The following is an 18,856-nucleotide window of genomic DNA, read 5'->3' as shown; positions in this document are numbered from 1 at the left end:
GTTTCCCTCCTCGGTAACCAGCTGTCTGTAAGCAGAGATGGGTTCACTTGGGAAGCAGCTGAGGCAGCTTTGTGCTGTGGGGTCACTCCTATAGAAGTGTGGAGGTGTCAGGAGTGGACAGTGGCTACGCCAGCCGCTGTGCAGAGCACTGGGGAAGAGCAGCATCTTACAGCTCCGTACTGCTAGGTATTGGAGACCGCTCTGGAGGTGTGACTGCCAGTCATGCTGTAGCTGCTGCTGGAAAAGCCTGCCTCCCAGCCACTCCCCAGGCCTGCCCTTGGAGATCTTAGTCCTTCAGGGGACTTTGGCAACAATTAAAGCTTTCACCACAACCTACCTTTGTTTAGCTCCATCCATTTGTGGGACAGCAACTTCAGGATGTCTGTGTGCCTTCCCCAGGAGGAGCATCCGTGGGAAGGCCCTGGACCATGGTTACTCTGCACGCACAACTGAAACAGCTCCTTGTGGCCTGTTGTCCATTCTGGACTCTTTACCTTTCCTGACAGATTTCCTGGGGTGTGACTCAGGCCCTCAGCTCTGGTTACCCTTCCATTCACTACCCTTGCCTGCTTGCTCTCATTGCACAAGATCATACATGATGATGTATGCCTGTAATCCTATCAGATTATGGAGGCAGAGGCAGGATCAGGAATTCCAGGCCAGTTAGGAGTACATAGGAGGTCTCTGCCTGTAACAACAAATGGATAAACAGGTGACACATGAGAGTTTGAGGTTGCCGGAGCTTTGTATAGTGTGTGTCAGACGGCTCCTCTAGGTCTGTGTTCTTTCAAACAATCAGGTTCAACCGTTATGGTGACTATTTTTGCCTGTTGGTTCTTGACACTGTACTTCGTGTGTGTGTGAGTGTGTGTGTGCATGTGAGTGTGTGTGTAAGTGAGTATGTGTGTGTTGTGTGCGTGTGAATGTGAGTGAGTGTGTGTGTAAGTGTGTGAATGTGTGCATGTGTGTGTATGTGTATATGAGTGAGTGTGTGCGTGTGAGTGTGAGTGCGTGTGAGTGTGTGTGTATGTGTGTGTGTGTGTGTGTGTATACATGTGGGGAACTGAATCAGAGTCACACATGCTAGCTAGGTGTTCTGGACTGTATTTCCAGATACTTGCTTTTTAAATTTTTTCCCATTTCTTTCTTTGTATGTATGTGTGAGGCCCTCAACACACAAGGGCAAGTCAGGGCCAACTTGCAGAGGTGGTTTTCCTTTCTACCATCTAAATCCTGGTGGAGCAGGTCATCAGGCTTGGCTAAAATACCATCTTGTCAGCCTGCTGTTTGCTCTGGAGAAAATATCTTGGCGTTAGCCACCGGTCTGAAGAACTGACTGATATGGCAAGGTCACTTGATTTTTCCTAAGATTGATCCCAGCTCCTCTAGGTTTTGTCTTTACTGTACTCTAGTTGATGAGGCAGATGGCTGGGAGGCTCCTTAGATGCCCAGTGGACGAGGCAGAGCTGGAAACGTATGCGTGAATGTAGGCTGCCCTTGATCTTTTTCCTGATTGGGATAGGAAAGAATAGGCTTTCCATCTCAGCTCCTGTGCACCACGTGTTACCTACCCCTTTCTCCAGCAAGCAGCACGTGCGACTGAGTGGCTGTCGTTGAGCCTCTTGTATTTGGTTGGGTTTGTGGAAGTCCCCTGTCACTCTACTTTGCATCTGGTGTCCATGGTTGTGGCGGACAGGTGACTGAAGTAGAAATGGGGTTGCAAGTGCCATCAGTGCACCCCTCACAAGTCTCCTCTCCTCTCCACGATGTCAGTATCCGATGGCCGTTGTTCTGCTGTGTAACAGGACTTTTCCTGGGAGACACAGCACACATGTCTTCTTACCCCAGATAGGGAGCTTACCACAGACCAAAATCCAACTTGACAAACCAAGGATATTTATTGGGGTTCCTTACAGAAGCAGAAATGACTCAAAACAGCTACATCACAGAAGCCCACTCCGGCACGGGTGACAGCTCACAGAGCTGGTACACAGTGTGCAGGCTACAGGCAGCTCATCAAGTTGGAGAGTGTCCTTTCTAAGTGACTGGTCTAAACCTGTTTCTGGCGCTCTTTGCAGTTGTTGGAGAGGGACTCGGCTTTTCTTGTTTACTCTGGCAGGGAGGGGGCTAGTGAATCAGGTCAGTTTTAGGGGCTATCTGAAGTCCTGAGGTTTCAGGGACTATTTTGAGTTCTTCACCTTCCTATGAAAAGAGCTTCCTGCAGGATGGAATGTTTTAGTCTTGGAGGAAACTGTTAGCCACCAAATGCTGATGATCAAACCAGAGCCTTGACCATGCTGCACAGTGGTCTATTGATAGATCCCTGTCCTTTCTCTTGGGTTTTGAAGATGGTACTAACTTTGCCATTCTTTTCTACATAGGGTATGGCTTGTGGTTTGCCTTGGCTAGAGGTTGGAAGAAGGCAGTTTTAAGGCCATGGAAGCAACAACGATTTGTCTTTACCAATTTTACATCGAGGGACTGGGGAAAGGCCATGTGGTTATGTTTGTGGACCCAGGGTACACACTGAGCCCACCTAGGCTGGGGCGACATTTATTTTCTTTCAACAAAGGGTCCTAATGACACTTCTTGTCTGTCAGTCAGCTCAGACCCTGTATGTAACAGTCTATGCTGTGTTTGGCGGTTCTCCTTTCCTAAGAATACAATTACTTCAGAAAGTGACCATTTTGGGAATAGCCTGGGAATAGTGTAAGATTTTAACTTCTAGGTTTTGGCTTCTCCTTTAGTGGATAGTTGATTAAATAGTCCAAAGTTGATGGAGTTCCCGACCTGGCTTAGGCAGTGCTGTGTCTCACACTTCAGCTTCTAATCATTGCTCATTGGTTGTCTTCCATAAGCAGCTGAGCTGTTCTACGGCAAACCCCAGCAGTGTGCACAAGTGATGACCCCAGTATGAAAGGGCAAGAAGTCCCAGTTGCCACAGACTAAAGTATCTGAGCATGCTAGATTGGATGAAGGATGAAAGGCTAGAAAATGCATGAGGTAATCATGACTCTAGAGTCCAGAGGGACTGTACCAGAGGGAATTGTGGGTATGAAGTATACAAACCTCATGGAAGCGCTCACTGGTGAGTACTCACCCCATGGTCTGGGCCTTTGTGAGAGACTGCTGCGTTGAGTTTGCTGATTGCAATGGGAAGCAGTGTCCCAAGCATTTGTGGTCAGATCTGACCAAGTGGATGACATTATGGTCCAGCAGCGGGGTCAGAGAGTCAAGACTGGGTAGACTGAGAGTTAGTGACAGACAAGGAGTGCTGAGGCAAGGAGTAAGTGGATAGATAGCAGCAGGTAACGTCTAGGTGCATATTTTGTCATAGAATTCTTTATCTTACTGTGTTTGCTGCTGGGCTCAACCCTAGAGCCTCGTACACCCTTGGCAATACCTTCCATTGAGCTATACCCCCAGTCCCACTGAGCCCTCTTGCCTGCAGCTGGCTTATCTGTCCTGGGCCTGCCATGGTGGAGCTGACCTCCTGATTTCCTATACTCTCAAGTGGGTAAAATGTCACGCGTCATCCATTGTTCCTTCCTGCAGGAGTGAGTGACACAGCTTAGGTTTCTAGTCGTAGGTGGGCCCTGAAAGACCCAGTTAACTGGGGAGACAGGCTTTGCTTTGCCAATTTTTACATGTATATGATTAAGCATGACCTGAGTTGGTATTCAACAGTCTTTAATTCTCCCTTATGTGTGTTGTATGTACACATATTTAACTTGAAATGCCATCTAATATTAAGATATTTTATAATGAAAAACTGGTGACCCTCCAACTGTCCCTTGTGGTTCATACCAAAAGCAAATTCTTTTTGCAGCTCCTTGGCTTTTAAAACTTTTTTTGTTTATAAAGTACTTATATTACTGCTTCTTGTTTCTTCTTAAATGTTAGGTTTCTATTTACTTATATCTGGCAGATAAGCATTATTTTTTTAATGAATTGTTTTATGGATGTGGATGTTTTGCTATCTGTGGAAGTCAGAAGAGGGCGTTAGCTCCCCAGTAGTTACAGATTGCTGTAAGCCAGCACATGGCTGCTGTGAACCCAAGTCTTCAGCAAGAGCAGCAGGGGCTTGCTGAGCCGTCTCTCCAGCCCCAGATAAGCAGTTGAAGTGTATTTCACTTATTTTTACAATCTAATGCGGATACACTCTATCTTGATCATATCCTTTCCCCAGCCACTCTCACATTTCCTTTGCGTCCCCAAACATATTTGCCCCCTTCTCCTCCATCATCATCTCCATCATCATCTCTTCATCATCATAACCACCACCATCATCACTGTTGTCATCGCCGTCATCATCTCCTCCGCTAAATAACCCACCAATTTCAAGCACGGGCAACCAACCGGCAGCCATACTCCTGAGGAGAAAGGACTCTCCTTTCCTCGGCGTGGTTTTTCCTTATTTCTCCCTGGCTTAATCCCTGGCTAGGGATTCTCTTAATCCATAACTGCTCTTCAGTTAAATACATTGTTCTGACCATACTAGAGTAAGCCTTGTAGACCCCTATATGTTTTCTCTGTTGCATAATTCATTATTTTCTTTGGACCTAATGCTTTCTTGAATATTCTTCATTAGTTCTCTTTATCATTACATACTGAACATTAAAATCTTTGTAAGCACTTCGGATTTTTCTGCCGTTACTTGCTCTAGCTGTATGTCTGGGGTAATGCCCCTCTTAGCCCAGTCCTCCAGTTCTCTGTCCTCTTGTCCTCTGCTTGTCAATCTGTAGCTGCAGTTACATTGTCCTGGGGTGGAGTTACATTTTCTGGCTCCCCAGTTTAAAGTAGTCATTCAGGGAAAGGCTGCCTGGCCTATCAGCTTTTTAAGTATTTACATATTTGAAAATAACTTTTACTATCTTGCTTGAGTGATAGTTTGGGAATCATCTGTAGCAATTTGGAAGGCTTTGGTCACTGTCTTCTAGCTTTTGGTGGTGGGGGCAAGTCTAGAGTTGTGGCTTATTAATTCCTGTGTTGTCTAGTCACTGGCAGTGTTCCAGGTGAAGTTACAGTGGGGAGGAACCTAAATAACAGGGACTCACATTGCAGTATTCTTCCCATATGAAAGTCCAGTCAGGTAAGTCTAGGACAGGAGGCACACACCTGGGAATTTTGTCTTGTTCTGAGTGTGACTCAGACTATAGCATCTGGTGTGAGAGCCAGAGAATTCTGGAATCATGTTAGAGGAAGGAAAAAAGGTACAAGAACAATATCCTGTCTCTTAGGAGAATGCCTGAAGTTCTCACATGATACTCGTGCCTGTCCCCTTGGCTAGAACACTCACCTGACCATACTTTCTAAAGGGGAGCTGGGAAGTGGACCTTTGGGTTTAGGTAGCACATGTTCAGCTGAAAATGCTACCAGCAATGTCAGCATCTTTCCTTGACATAAGTGCCAAGACCTTACTACTCTGCTTACAAATCTGCATGAGTTTTGTTACTGTTTACTAGATTATCATTAAGATTTAGTGAAGAACTCAGCATAACCTAGCTATACTCTCTGCTCAGGGCAATGTAAGACTGAATTCAATGTGTTAGCTCGACTGTTCTCTTCTGAGGCTTCGAGCCACTTGGAAGCTCATTTGGGTTGTTGGCAGAGCTCACGGAAGTCACCAGACTGGGGTCCCAGCTTGTTGAGAATTGTTTAAAGTTTATATAGGCCACACTCAGGCTTAGCTCCATGGAGACGGCTTTTCCAGGAAGTATCCGGCTCCCTCCTCCAGCCTCTTTGGAGTCTCATTCTGTATCCTAGGCTGGCCTGGAACTTCCTCTGTACTCAGGATGCCTGGCTTTCCTGCCCCTTCCAGAGGACTGAGTCAGGTTTTGTCCACACAGCCCAGTCTCCACTTATTAAAGTCAGTTGTGCTGCCTCTCGTGACCCAGTTACAGAAGTAAACTCAATCGTGTGTCCTGTTCTAACTTGAGTAGAACTTGGCTGTTGATTGTCATTATGGCATGAACTTTGTTGAATTTACGTAGTACACAAGGCTACACTTTTGCACCTGTTTAAGCTGTTTTCTTGCAAATATGAAACACATTTATTAATGTCTTGCCCAGGTACCATATCTTTAAACAGAGCTTGGATAGTGAGTTTTGTGACTGTTTAAATCAGTGGATGCAGGCGATGGACATGAGCTTGGGAGAGTTTTGTGACTGTTTAAATTAGTGGATGCAGGTGATGGACATGAGCTGCAGACATGGACTTAAGGCTGATTGTTCTTCCAATTGTAACTCTGTTGTGGATTTTTCATTTTCAATGGTGGATGAATTCATAAAAATACATAACAAAGTGAAAGCATACAGTCCAATGAGAAGCTCTACAGTTTCCACATGCCTATTCTAATTGTATCAAAATTCATTCCGTTTTATAGCCTTTTGGGTCTGGTTAATTTTGTGTGTGTGTGTGTGTGTATTTTTAATTTACTACCTACTTTATAATAGAATTTAAAAAATCAACATGATAATATGTTTAGCAGCATCATTTATAACAGAAAAAAAAAACCCTAAATATTCATCAGTTTCTAACAGTTAAGCAAGGTGTGGCTCACCGGCAGGCACTGGAAAGGTCTCTCAGCAACAGAGGATTGATGGATTGGTGCACACCCAAGCACAACCATGATGAAAGGAACCATAACAGATGGCCAAACACTGTATGTTCCTTTCATTGAAATGTTCAGGAGGCGCGTCCATAGAGACTAAACATAGATGAGTGGTTGCTAGGGGGTGCAGAGAAAGGTGTCTGAACATGGGGTTTCCTGAGGGTGACGAAATGTCCTAATATTTGGTAGTGTGTATGACAGTACAATTCTGTGAGCATATATACTAAAAGCCAAGGACTCCTGTCCATTTACAGGGTAAGATCTATGCAGTGTGAATTACTCCTTACAAAATTGCTCAGAAGCACTGTGGGTGTGAAATTTTCCTCTCCCTCACCTGAAATGAATTGTATCAGCGAGGAGTGACTTGACAGTAGTGGGTCACAGGGTTGGCTTAGGGCAACTGGGAACATGACTGTGTTAGCTCTCTTGGGACCTTGACGGTGCAGTCCCCACCTTTAGTGGGCGTTCACTGAGACACGAGACCAGAACAAACAGACTTTGTCTTCTGACTTAGTAGACAAGTTGCTCGAAGTGCTTTCTTGGCCAGAAATATGTAAAGTAAACCATCTTTATAAGTAAATGTTCCAGAGTGGCTACTGTTCGGACGTAGGGAGAAGCGTGGAACGCATCCCTTCCTGCACTGAGGAAGGAGACACTAAGAATGGGGAGCAGAGGCAGGTATGAGGTGAGGGGCTACACTCTGCTTTACATAGTGTGGGCACTGAGCCTGCTTTTGAGACGGAGTTTGTTTCAGCCCTGAGTTTAAAAAAATTCCACTCCTTTCAACTTCCCTGGCACGGAGAACCAGACTGGAAAGGTTGCCATCAGTTAGCTGCATTCTCTAACAGCGTGTCTAACAGACACTCTCCCATCTCTAGCTGGGATGGCGCTGGTGGCTTGTTAAGTCTCAGGGTTTCTATTTTCATGTTTTGCAGTCTGACAAGCTGAGCACGTCTCTGGGAGGAGTCGGCATGGTCTGTCTCCTGCTGCTTCTCTGGTTGCTTAGATGGTTCTTCCCTTAGAGGCCTTTCTCCATGTTTTTCTTAACATTCTCTTTTCTCTGGAAATGTTCCACCTCTACCAACCAGTCTGTTCCTCTGGCTTCATTTCATCTCCCTAGGGGATTATTTTAGAACCTGTGATTCTGCCCCATGCTTTCCTTAAGGCATCCAGGTCCTCCTGTGAGCTGCCTTGCTGCTTCAAGTCTCTGATGTCTGTGCATCTATAGAGGGACTCCCCGTGCGCCACACTGAAGCCCTGGACAGTCTCTGCCTTAGTGCTCAGTAACTGCACCACGGACTCTTTTTGCCTTCTGTACTGAGGAGCAGGCATGTACTCATTGCTTTTTATCTAAGCTTCACCCCTCGGGCATTTTCCTGGCCTTTTAGAAGTTCCACTTTGACCTTTAGATTGTCCCTTTGAGCATCAGGATCTTCGTTCCAGTTTTGTCAGAACCTTGTCTTTGCGAGGTTTTTGCAGCACCTCACCCAGCCTCTAATGCTAAGGTCCATCTGCTACAGGGTAGGTTTCCATTCTCCCTTCAGTATTTGGTATCTAGAAATGTTTTCTCTGTAGGGCCTCTTACAGTGTTGAATACATGAGGAAAGCCAATAATTAAGGATTTGGGGAGGTACTGAAAGGTTCTCCGTGAGGGAAATGTAAGTGCAATTGGTGTTTCTTCAATCACCAGGGATACCTCAGGACTAAAAGAAGAATTCCAGATCTTGAGGCATGAGGAAGATGATGAATAGTTTTGTATCTGCTGTGTTACAGAAGGCAGGTGGCCTTGGATGGGTCAGAGAGCAGCGCAGTTGGGCTTACAGAAAGCTCTCAACTGTAGGGAGTGTTACTCTGCAGTGCCCCCCCAAAACACAAGACACTTCTGTATACTGAGATGAGATGTTGAAACAGTCCCTGACTTCTCTCTCTGGGTGGCTTAATGATGTCAGTGGGGTAAATGCAGATACCAGTCCCTGAGTGTGCCTTTTGGAGTTCTGATTTTGACTCTAAATGACACATCTGTATTTTGATACTAGTTCTTTTTTCAGAGAGTTTGCTTTCTACACCTGGAGGTGACTAAGTAGACTTGGAGCCCTGCTTTAGGAAGTCTGGGGTGGGGGCGGCTCAGATTGTTCAAATGCTATCTCATCCATTTTATTTATTTTAAAAGTGATTAAGTTTGGTCTTTGAGAGAAGATGTCAGTATGTAGCTCAGGTTGGTCTCGAACTCATCATCATTCTTTTTCTTCATCCTCCTCAGTGTTGGCTTTACAGGTATACACTGCTATACTCTCCTCTTTGCATTTTAAAATTGGCCTTTCTGTTGTTAGTTGTAAAGGTCTTTGTATGTTCTGTATACAAGGCTCTGACCAAATACATGACTTGTAATTTTTGTTTTCTGAGACAGGGTTTCTCTGTGTAGCCCTGGCTGTCCTGGAACTTAACTTTGTAGACCAGGCTGGCTTTGAACTCAGGACTCTGCTTGCCTCTGCCTCCCAAGTGCTGGGATTAAAGGTGTATGTCACCACTAACCACAATTTGGTTAAATCGTTTTTACCAGGCTCTGGGCTCTTCATTTTCTCACATGAAATATTTTCATGAACCATTACCTCTAAAGTGACACAAAATACTGGTGTCCTTAAAGAAATTCCTTTACTAGAATGCTGCTGCTTTTCCTAACTGTTTCCCTATGTGTCTGCTATGGCTTTATCTCCTGGAAAAGGCAAGAGAAGAGGATTGTTTGACGTCAGCCTCAGCTGCTTAGGAAGACCCAAGCTTACCTGGAGGAACTCCGCCTGGAAAGAAATAGGCTGAAATGTTTGAGGTTGTCATATAGTAACTAAGATAGTAGATATATTTTTGTTATAGTTTAAAACATTACTTAAGTATTTCTCCTATATAAATACTTATAAATAATGTAGGAGATTTCATGGCCTTAAAGGAAGGAGGAAAAGTATAGAGCAGCCTGACAGGACCTCCCTCTGTGTGTTTCTGGGTGACTGTGGCCACCCTACCCTGGAGGGAGGGTCCTAGGGTGTGGCCGTCTGTCTGTTGTCTGGGTCCTCTATGTCACAGCTGGAGGTTGTGTGGTGTTCCAGTGCTGCTGGACTTACACATTACTCCATTACTCGTCATGTGGACGTTCCAAAACTTAACCCTGCAGAGTAAACACCAGTAGTATTTACTTTGCTGAATATTGATTTCAGGAAATTGTATCAGTATAAACTTCTTCCAGTGTGATTTGTCCCATCCATCTGTCCATTTTAGAAAATATTAAAATTACTTTATGAAAATGTAAGTATTCAAGAAATTCTTATTCTCATCAGGCCTTATAAAACTGAATGAATATACTGAATTCTCTCTAAACTGTGATTTTGTTTGCTTACATAACTAGTAACTAGTATAGATGTTGGGAAGTGAAGCTGACTCCTTTCCATAAGCAGCAAGTGCTCCTAACGGCTGAACTGTCTCTTTAGGCCCTAGATAATTTACTTTTAAAAGTCAACTAAAGAAATTGGCTATATATTAATTGTGGGTTGGCAATTGTTTAAGCAATTATAAGTTATTTGCAGAATTTTTGTAGGCATAATTGATTTTTTAAAATTTATTTATTTATTTTATGTATATCAGTACACTGTAGCTGTACAGATGGTTGTGAGCCATCATGAGGTTGCTGGGAATTGAACTCAGGACCTCTGGAAAAGTAGTTAGTGCTCTTACCCGCTGAGCCATCTCTCCAGCAGCATAATTGATTTGATATGAAGATTCTTACATATTTTTTCTATTTTAGAAATTATAGCAATCACTAATTTGCAAAAGGATTGTCATATAATAAAGTCATAGCTTAACAACAACTAAAATAATTTCTCTGTTTATTTAGGAGCTGGTCTTGCTTCTTTTAGAATACGATGCTGACAGTACAGTTGTAAATGGAAGTGGACAGACAGCAAAAGAAGCCACCCATGACAAAGAAATCAGAAACATGCTTGAAGGTAAGCATAGTGTCTTGCTTTACTATTGCTAAGGCCTTAGGTGCATCAGCGTGACTCTGCAGCACCCGAGTAGATGACTGCAATCCTTCTGTTGCTGAGTCATTACAAAGCCATTGCTTATGTGTTATTTTCTTCCCTCAGCTGGTAGCTACTTATTGCTGTGGCATCATAGCTAACAGAAGCCACCTAATGAAGGAAAGCTGTACTTTGCTCACAATGTGAAGGGGATAAAATTTACCATGGCAGGAAGGCATGGCTGTGGCCCCATGGTGCTGGGAGCATGTTAGGGCATTGTTCTTTCCTGCGGAGGAACAGGAAGCAGAGAGAGGGCCAGAGTGGGGCTGCTTATGAAACTCAAAGTTTCCATGGCCCCCCAAAACACAGTCAGCAGCTGGGGACCAAATGTTTAGATACGAGAGACTGGGGGAAGATTTCACATCCAAGCTGGAGCACTCGCTTTATGACTATTAAAATCTTCACTTATAAAAGAATATAGTAGGCTAAAAATATGTTTTCAGTGCATATCAAGATAAGGGATAGAGAATTCAGGCACAAGGCGATGTGGCTTAGATAAGCTGCTGTAGCATGGTGATGAGAGCAGCCAGGAGGAGGTGGAGACGCTGCTGAGACGGAGCTGGGCGTCAGTCATTCCACACAGAGCTTTCTGTCTTGCTTCGGCTTCCACAGGGCCTCACTGCTAGAATACTCATTGCTTGATGGATCAGTTTGATTGCTATGGACACCAGAGATTAAATTGCATTTAAGAAGATGTATGAGCCTTGAGTAGTACAGAGCAATTTCTCCTCTGCAGTTTAAAACAAAACCACTTCTGTGCTTAGGTAATAGGATTAGTCTTTGATAGTCCAGGCTTTGCTGTAAGACTAGACCAGGTAATTTCTACTTTGCACATAAGGCCTGAAAATTACAGCTGTGGCCTCCCACATACCCTGTTCCTCTTTCTCGCAATTCAGAGAAGGGTGATGCAACTTTGTATTTAAGGGTGTTAACTTTGTAACTGTAATTATTAGTATTTTTATTCATGTGAACTCTACAGTCTTGCTTGTAACAATTTTCTTATCAATTGAGATCTTCTTGCTTATTCTATAGTTACAAAAATAGCAACTGTTTGGCACCTAGACTAGAGAACTGTCATCAGCATGGACTGCATGTATCGGTGGGTTTGGAGTGATCTTCCTCTGCACTGGTCACATCCAGCTGCCTTATTCCAGCTGGCCTTCGAGGGTGACATTTGTCCCAGATCTTTAGGTCAGTGCTTTCACTTGACCTCACTGGTTTCAGTAAATAACCAGCTCCACATTTATCTTCTGCCAGTCATTGTAGTATGTGATGGAATGGCTCGTGGCTCATATTGGATATGGTCTTTGCCCTTTAACACCCTGTGATCTATCGACAGGTGAGGTAACTGTTTCTAACCCTGACCTGTCAGGGGAACCTGGACTGAGCTTTTCCTGATAAACCGAATGTTGGGTTCATCTGACAGGTGGACACTGGCTAGGGGGATTGTGAAAACATACTCTAAGGCTCCTCTGAAACTCAAGCTATGCAGGGCAAGGGCTTAGATGACTTCACGGGTATTGTCAGTTGTTAGCTCATGTGCTCCTAGCCTGGGTAATAGAAGATAGAGACTTAATTGTGTGATTCTGTTCTGATGAGATCACCATCTGTTGTAGGAAATATTAAAAAAGGATGGCAAGTTCTTGCTCTTCACCTAGCTACTCTCAACCCTGGCCATCTTGCCGGCCAGTTCTTATGGAGATTCTCTGATTCAGAGCTCCAAAATCTCTCCACCCAGCTCTCTAAGTTCCCACTGATGTGTCACACATCACTAGCCCCACACTTCCAAACCCCCACAGCCTTTGTGGTACACATCTGGCAAACACATACTTTGCCGCTGTGCCTTTATCTCTTGAACCCAGTTGAACCGCTGCGTGAAGGAAAACACCACACAAGCTTAGTTCAGAAACAATGGTGAGCTTGTTTCTTGTGTTACTGCATTGTATTAGAAAACACACGAGTGATTTGTGCTGCTATTGAGACAGTGGACACTGACTAATCCTGGTCATCAAAAGTTCGTAATTGTTTATGCTAAGTCTTTTTTTTTTAAGATTTATTTATTTTATGTATGTGTGGATGCTGCCATTGTCCACTAGATGAGTTCATCAGATCCCATTGCAGATGGCCGGGAGCCACCATGTGGCTGCTGGGAATTGAACTCAGGACCTCTGGAAGAGCAGTCAGTGCTCCTAACCGCTGAGCCCTCTCTCCACCCCCTAAGTCTTAGAATGAGTAAATCCCTAGTGTCCTTGAATTGAACTCTCAAATCTAACAGTTTCAGTTCAAACATTTGTATTTTTCTACACTGTGATCAACTTTTTTTTTTAGTATTTGTTTTTATTTATGAGTTTGTGTATATGTGCCTATATAATGTGTTTTATGCATGTTGGTGGGTACTTACAGAAGCCAGAAGAGGATGTCAGCTGGAGTTAATAGGTGGTTGTAGGTTGTCTGGTGTGAGTGCTGGGAGCTGAACTCAGGTCCTCTGATGTCTTCGTAATGAATTTCCAGGCAGATCACACCTGGCTGTAGAGCAACAGTTCTCAACCTGTGAGTTGCATCCCCCTACCCCCACCCCCTGCCAGCATCACAGATCCTGCATTTCAGATATTCATGTTAAGATTCATAATAGTTTTTTTGTTTTTTGAGACAGGGTTTCTCTGTGTAGCCCTGGTAGCAAATTACTGTTAATGAACTTGTAATGGAATAATTTTATGGTTGGCAGTCATATAACTACATTAAAGGGTCACAGCATTAGGAAGGTTGAGAATCACTCCATAGACTAAGATATATATTTTTTCTCTTTCTTAGAAAGAGGCCTGGTCGCCTGCAAACCTGCCATCTCTGCGGTGTGGAGGCTCTGCTTGGAGCCTCTTCCTTCCTTCCTTCCTTCCTTCCTTCCTTCCTTCCTTCCTTCCTCCCTCCCTCCCTCCCTCCCTCCCTCCCTCCCTCCCTCCCCCTCTTTCTTTCTTTCTTTCTTTCTTTCTTTCTTTCTTTCTTTCTTTCTTTCTTTCTTTCTTTCTTTCTTTCTTTCTCTCTCTCTCTCTCTCTCTCTCTCTCTCTCTCTCTCTCTCTCTCTCTCTCTCTCTCTTTCTTTTTTTTGTTTTTCGAGACAGGGTTTCTCTGTATAGCCCTGGTTGTCCTGGAACTCACTCTGTAGACCAGGCTGGCCTCGAACTCAGAAATTCGCCTGCCTCTGCCTTCCAAGTGCTGGGATTAAAGGCGTGCGCCACCACTGCCCAGCCTTATTTTTTTCTCTTGCAGCTGTGGAGAGGACTCAACAAAGAAAGCTTGAAGAATTGCTTTTAGGAGCAGCTAGAGAAGGAAGAACAGCCGAAGTATCAGCTCTGGTAACAAGAAGCATTGTTTCTTCTATGTTAGGACGGTTTTTCCCTGAAATGTGAACTTCATAGTTCAGTGTCTGTGAGGAAAACCTCTTATCATCCTCTCCCTAGAACAGAAGTGCGATTATGCACAGAGACACAAGTGCCCAACGACTCAGGATGGGAATAGTTTAGGAGCTTCATATGCTGACAGACCTCTAGATTTCTGATTTATCTCCTCAACCCCAGTCAAATACCTGGTGATTGAGAATCCAATTTGTCGTAGTAAATAATTAAGGTAAAGAAAATTATTATTTTTCAAATTAAGTCATTTAAAGTAAGAAAAAATTACAGAATTCAGTCAAAGAGGACGTTTTCCTCATTTTGATGAACAATAAATCCTGAAGAATATTGTCCTTCTAACATACCAAGAAGGGGCAGTGTTTGGTCAAGGACTGAGATGAAGCTGGGCAAGCTGGCGGCTTTGCCTGCTTGTCTTTTCTTCCTAGGAGACCTACTTTCTTGTTTCCATTTCCTGCATGGTCTCATTAAATACGAAGCTCTAAATTTGTTCTGAATTCAAGACTGAAGCATTGCCATTTGCTTTAAAGTTATTTTAGCTCACTTGAAAGCATTTCTTTGGTTTCTAAGTATAGTAACTGCAAGATTTTAAACATTTTTGAAATGGAGACTCTATAGAGATCGCTCGCTGTCGCAGGAAGGTGGGAAGGAGAAGTTCTGAGGAGACTTGACATTTGCGCTCTAGCATCTCGGTCTTAGCTCTTCTGGGGACTGTTGGCTGGTGCTTGATTTGTAGTTCTGTTGTCACGAGTGCGAACTGCAAGACTGTTGAGAACAAGCAAGTTAGTGACATCGTAACGGGAGGCGTTGGTGGGTCGCATTGCTGCTGTGCTTGGTGCCAGGACACAGATGTCACACCTGCTGAGGACAAGCATGGGTCAGCCACAGAGTGAGCCAAAGGGGCCTGGTCGCCTGCAAACCTGCCATCTCTGCCGTGTGGAGGCTCTGCTTGGAGGCTTTCTGCACATTGTGAGGGGAAGCCTGTCTTTGGTGTCTAATCACATTGCCTTCCTGTGTTAGCTCAGCAGGCCCAATCCTCCTGATGTGAACTGCTCAGATCAGCTAGGAAATACCCCCTTACACTGTGCCGCCTACCGGGCCCACAAGCAGTGTGTCCTAAAGCTCCTGAGAAGCGGAGCTGACCCCAGCCTGAAGAACAAGAACGGTGAGCAAGCCCACCTATCACAGTCAACCTCGGTCGTTTGACTCCACTGTTACATCGTATGGTCCCCTGTTTACATAAGGACGTTCACAAAAGTAAAAGAATGGCATGTTCTTCTCCTTTAAGACTTAAATAGGAATGCACTCTGCACTCCAAATGAGACCATTATTGAGAAATATATTTTTACCATCAAGGAAAGAAAGCTGTCATCGATTGTTGTTGTTTGTAGCAGTTATAAGGTCGCCACCAATACAAAATTAGAGAATGTTGATGCAGTGTGTTAGGGGAACCCAGAGTTAGATTATCAGGAGCCTCTTGTTGTGGCCTTTTCATCCAGTGCTCAGCATCCAGCCTTGCTTTATGAGTGCTGCTGTTTAAGATCACCTTCTGTAATATGTGGTGCTGATCCATTGACGTGGCCATCGGTGCCTTAGTCTGAGTGCCTTAGTCTGAGTGCAGCATCTCTAACTTGGGGTTTCTCTTTAAGGCACATCATAAGCTTGCACTTAGAAACACTGTCCAGCATTTCAGCATAGTTCTTTGTGGCCATTTGATATGAGAAAGTAAAAGACAAAGCACACTGAGACATGACCCTACACTGTAATAGGGACACTTGGCCATTCCCAGATGGACAGGAGAAAGCCCACTAGTACCTTGTTCTACTTCACCTTGTAGAGCAGTCTGGGAAAGCTAGCATTGTGTGATCCAAAGTCTTTACTACTTTGGAAATATCTGTGAATGTCCAAAAAATTGCCTCAAATAATTGATTTTGTGGTTAGACATCATTTTAGCAGCAGACAGATTTGCTATGTACTGAAGCATTTTTAAGGATGCTGAAAAAAACTGCTAATCTTTGGAATCTTTCTATGCTCTGTGCTTTTCTTCTGGGCACCCAGTTGCTGACCTGGACACTACTACACATGTCAGCTGTACATGACATCTGGAGGTGTTGGACTCCTAGGCAAAATACCGATGAGATTAGACTGGGGTTTCTTCTGTGCACATTAATTTGAAGAGAGGTGATTTTCTTCCATTGAGGGACAAAGATTTCTTGTGCGTTTCCTAGTACCCTGTTGTTCCTCTCATTTTCTTTTGCCCTGAGAACACACACACATTTCTCTTGTGAAATTGCTGGCTATAAGTTCACGTAGATAGGAAGCCTGCTCATTTAGTTCTAAGTGTGCTTCATTGAGTTTTTCCTGTATGCCTGGCCCTGCAGACAGTTAGACCAGAGAAGAGGCTAAAATTTCAGCCAGTTGGCAGCAGCTCAGAATTTATTTTTGGCACTAGGATAGACTTTTATGAAAGAAATCATATTGCCGTTTTTCCCTCTGCTGGAAGGATAGTTTCTCAAAAGGGCCCTGCAGACACAGTGGGGATATCAGAATTGGCAGACCATTGTCTTTCTAGGTGCTGTGTAGAAAGACTGAATTGATGACAGTTCTCAGTGAACATTTTAAAAGGGTTTTTCTCCTCACTGAAGAAGCAGATGTCAGCAGCCCCTGCTTCACACATCAGCAGCCCTGTTAATCTGCCTCAGAACAAAGTCAAGCTCGTGTGATCTTTTCTCTTGATTACTGACAGTGGCCTTTCTCCTTTCATCCCTTCCCTCCCCTGATGATCTTGAAGCCATTCCATAGAGCATACCATTCATTCTCTTGATAAATATCTCATTATATTAATACAAGATAGACTCCATAAACAACCATGTCATAGGTATGCAATTCTGAGTGTATTAAGGATGGCTTAATTATGCCCTTCAAATTATAATTTTATGGTGTGTAGTTTAAATTTAAATTGTATGGCATATGAATTTCTATGTTGGTAGAGCTGATAAAATCCTGAAGCAGTATAATAGGATCAGTCAGTTATATTGTAATTTCCCTAAGTTTACACTTAAACACTTTGACATATGTAAACATCAGTCAAACCATATTACTTCTTGTCTTGAGACCTGCCAGAGGCATCCCATCGTGTCTAGAAAACAGAGCTCACAGACATCCAGCTCTGTGCGCATCACCTTCTTGTCTCTCGCCCTCTGTCTCGTTTCTCTCTTGGGGCCTTTGCATTAGCTGTTCCCTGAGTCTTCACAAGATCCTTTCCAGTAACCATCCCTTCCTCAGCCAAGCCATCTGGGACCAGTGGCTTTTCTACCTGAAGTGGTAGCTATTGTTCATTGACTCTGTCACTAATTATGTTAGCATACCATAATTACCTGTTATGTCTTTTTTAGTATGAATTTTTCACTGTGTCCTGTGTTGTTCATTGTAAATCACTGGTGCTTTATAAGAAGTAGAAATAAATGTTACTAATACATACCAGGGTTTTGGTTTTTTTTTTTTAAAGAATTGAACAGTTGGTCTGGAGAGATAGCTCAGCAGTTAAGAGCACTGGCTGCTCTTTCAGAGGTCTTGAGTTCAATTCCGAGCAACCACATGGGATGGTGACTCACAACCATCTGTAATGAGATCCGATGCTCTCTTTTGGTGTCTGAAGATATAGCTACGCTGTACTCACATATATAAAATAAATCCTAAAAATTTTTTTTTGAATAGTTGACCAACAAGTTAATGTAAGGCTTAAACAAATTGACTATGGGATAAGAAGACTGTATTGTTTTAAACTGGTAAGCTTGTGGTAATTTGTTCCATCAGTCATTTATGGACAGAAAAGCTACCTGGTCACAGGATCTGTAGAGAGTGTTCTGAGAACAGTTAGAATTTCTAACTTAATAGCTCCCCTAACAGGAGGCCTTCAAGAACCAAGAGGGAAACTTCTGGCAGGGGATTTTGTTTTTATGTTTTTCTGGTGGAAGGAGCTTTTGAAAGTACAAAGGAACGCTATATGGTACAGTTATCGTAAACTTTGTTGTGTAGTTGACATAGTGACTTTTTCCTTGTATTTTATGCAGATCAGAAACCTCTTGACCTTGCCCAGGGTGCTGAAATGAAGCATATTCTTGTTGGTAATAAGGTGTGTATTGGTGGACTAAATCTTACATTTCTAAGTTCCTAAGGTATGTATTGATGGATTAAACTGCTAGATTTCTAATTCCTTAAAGGTCTACATTTCTGATTTCCTAAAGTAGTAAGTCTCTTGAAAGGAGCTGAATGAACGCTTCAGCTCTGTAGCTGCATCTTTTTTTTTTTTTTTTGTCTCTGTCCTCTAATGAGAGGTTTTTTTTTTTTTCATTTTTTATTAGGTATTTAGCTCATTTACATTTCCAATGCTATACCAAAAGTCCCCCATACCCACCCACCCCCACTCCCCTACCCACCCACTTCCCCCTTTTGGCCCTGGCGTTCCCCTGTACTGGGGCATATAAAGTTTGCGTGTCCAATGGGCCTCTCTTTCCAGTGATGGCCGACTAGGCCATCTTTTGATACATATGCAGCTAGAGTCAAGAGCTCCGGGGTACTGGTTAGTTCATATTGTTGTTCCACCTATAGGGTTGCAGTTCCCTTTAGTACCTTGGGTGCTTTCTCTAGCTCCTCCATTGGGAGCCCTGTGATCCATCCATTAGCTGACTGTGAGCATCCACTTCTGTGTTTGCTAGGCCCCGGCATAGTCTCACAAGAGAGAGCTATATCTGGGTCCTTTCAGCAAAATC

General features: G+C 43.6%; 1 protein-coding gene across 10 annotated transcripts in view; it reads left to right on the top strand.

The window, feature by feature from the left end:
* Window positions 1–18,856, top strand: part of Osbpl1a (oxysterol binding protein-like 1A) — a 187,974-nt gene that overhangs the window by 16,765 nt on the left and 152,353 nt on the right. For 5 of the 10 annotated variants that reach the window (XM_006526143.4, XM_006526141.4, XM_006526142.4 and 2 more), the window contains 4 exons: window positions 10,494–10,605; window positions 13,945–14,030; window positions 15,105–15,249; window positions 18,158–18,219. In XM_006526143.4, coding sequence (XP_006526206.1) covers window positions 10,494–10,605; window positions 13,945–14,030; window positions 15,105–15,249; window positions 18,158–18,219 — 405 coding nt within the window. Of the gene's footprint in view, window positions 1–10,493; window positions 10,606–13,944; window positions 14,031–15,104; window positions 15,250–18,157; window positions 18,220–18,856 lie in introns of those variants that run through there. The other 5 variants (XM_006526144.4, XM_030250565.1, XM_030250566.1 and 2 more) reach the window with 3 other exon arrangements.

The sequence above is a fragment of the Mus musculus genome, chromosome 18, assembly GCF_000001635.26.
Source record: "Mus musculus strain C57BL/6J chromosome 18, GRCm38.p6 C57BL/6J".
Classification (NCBI taxonomy): Eukaryota; Metazoa; Chordata; class Mammalia; order Rodentia; family Muridae; genus Mus; species Mus musculus.
This window is presented reverse-complemented; position numbering and strand designations above follow the sequence as displayed.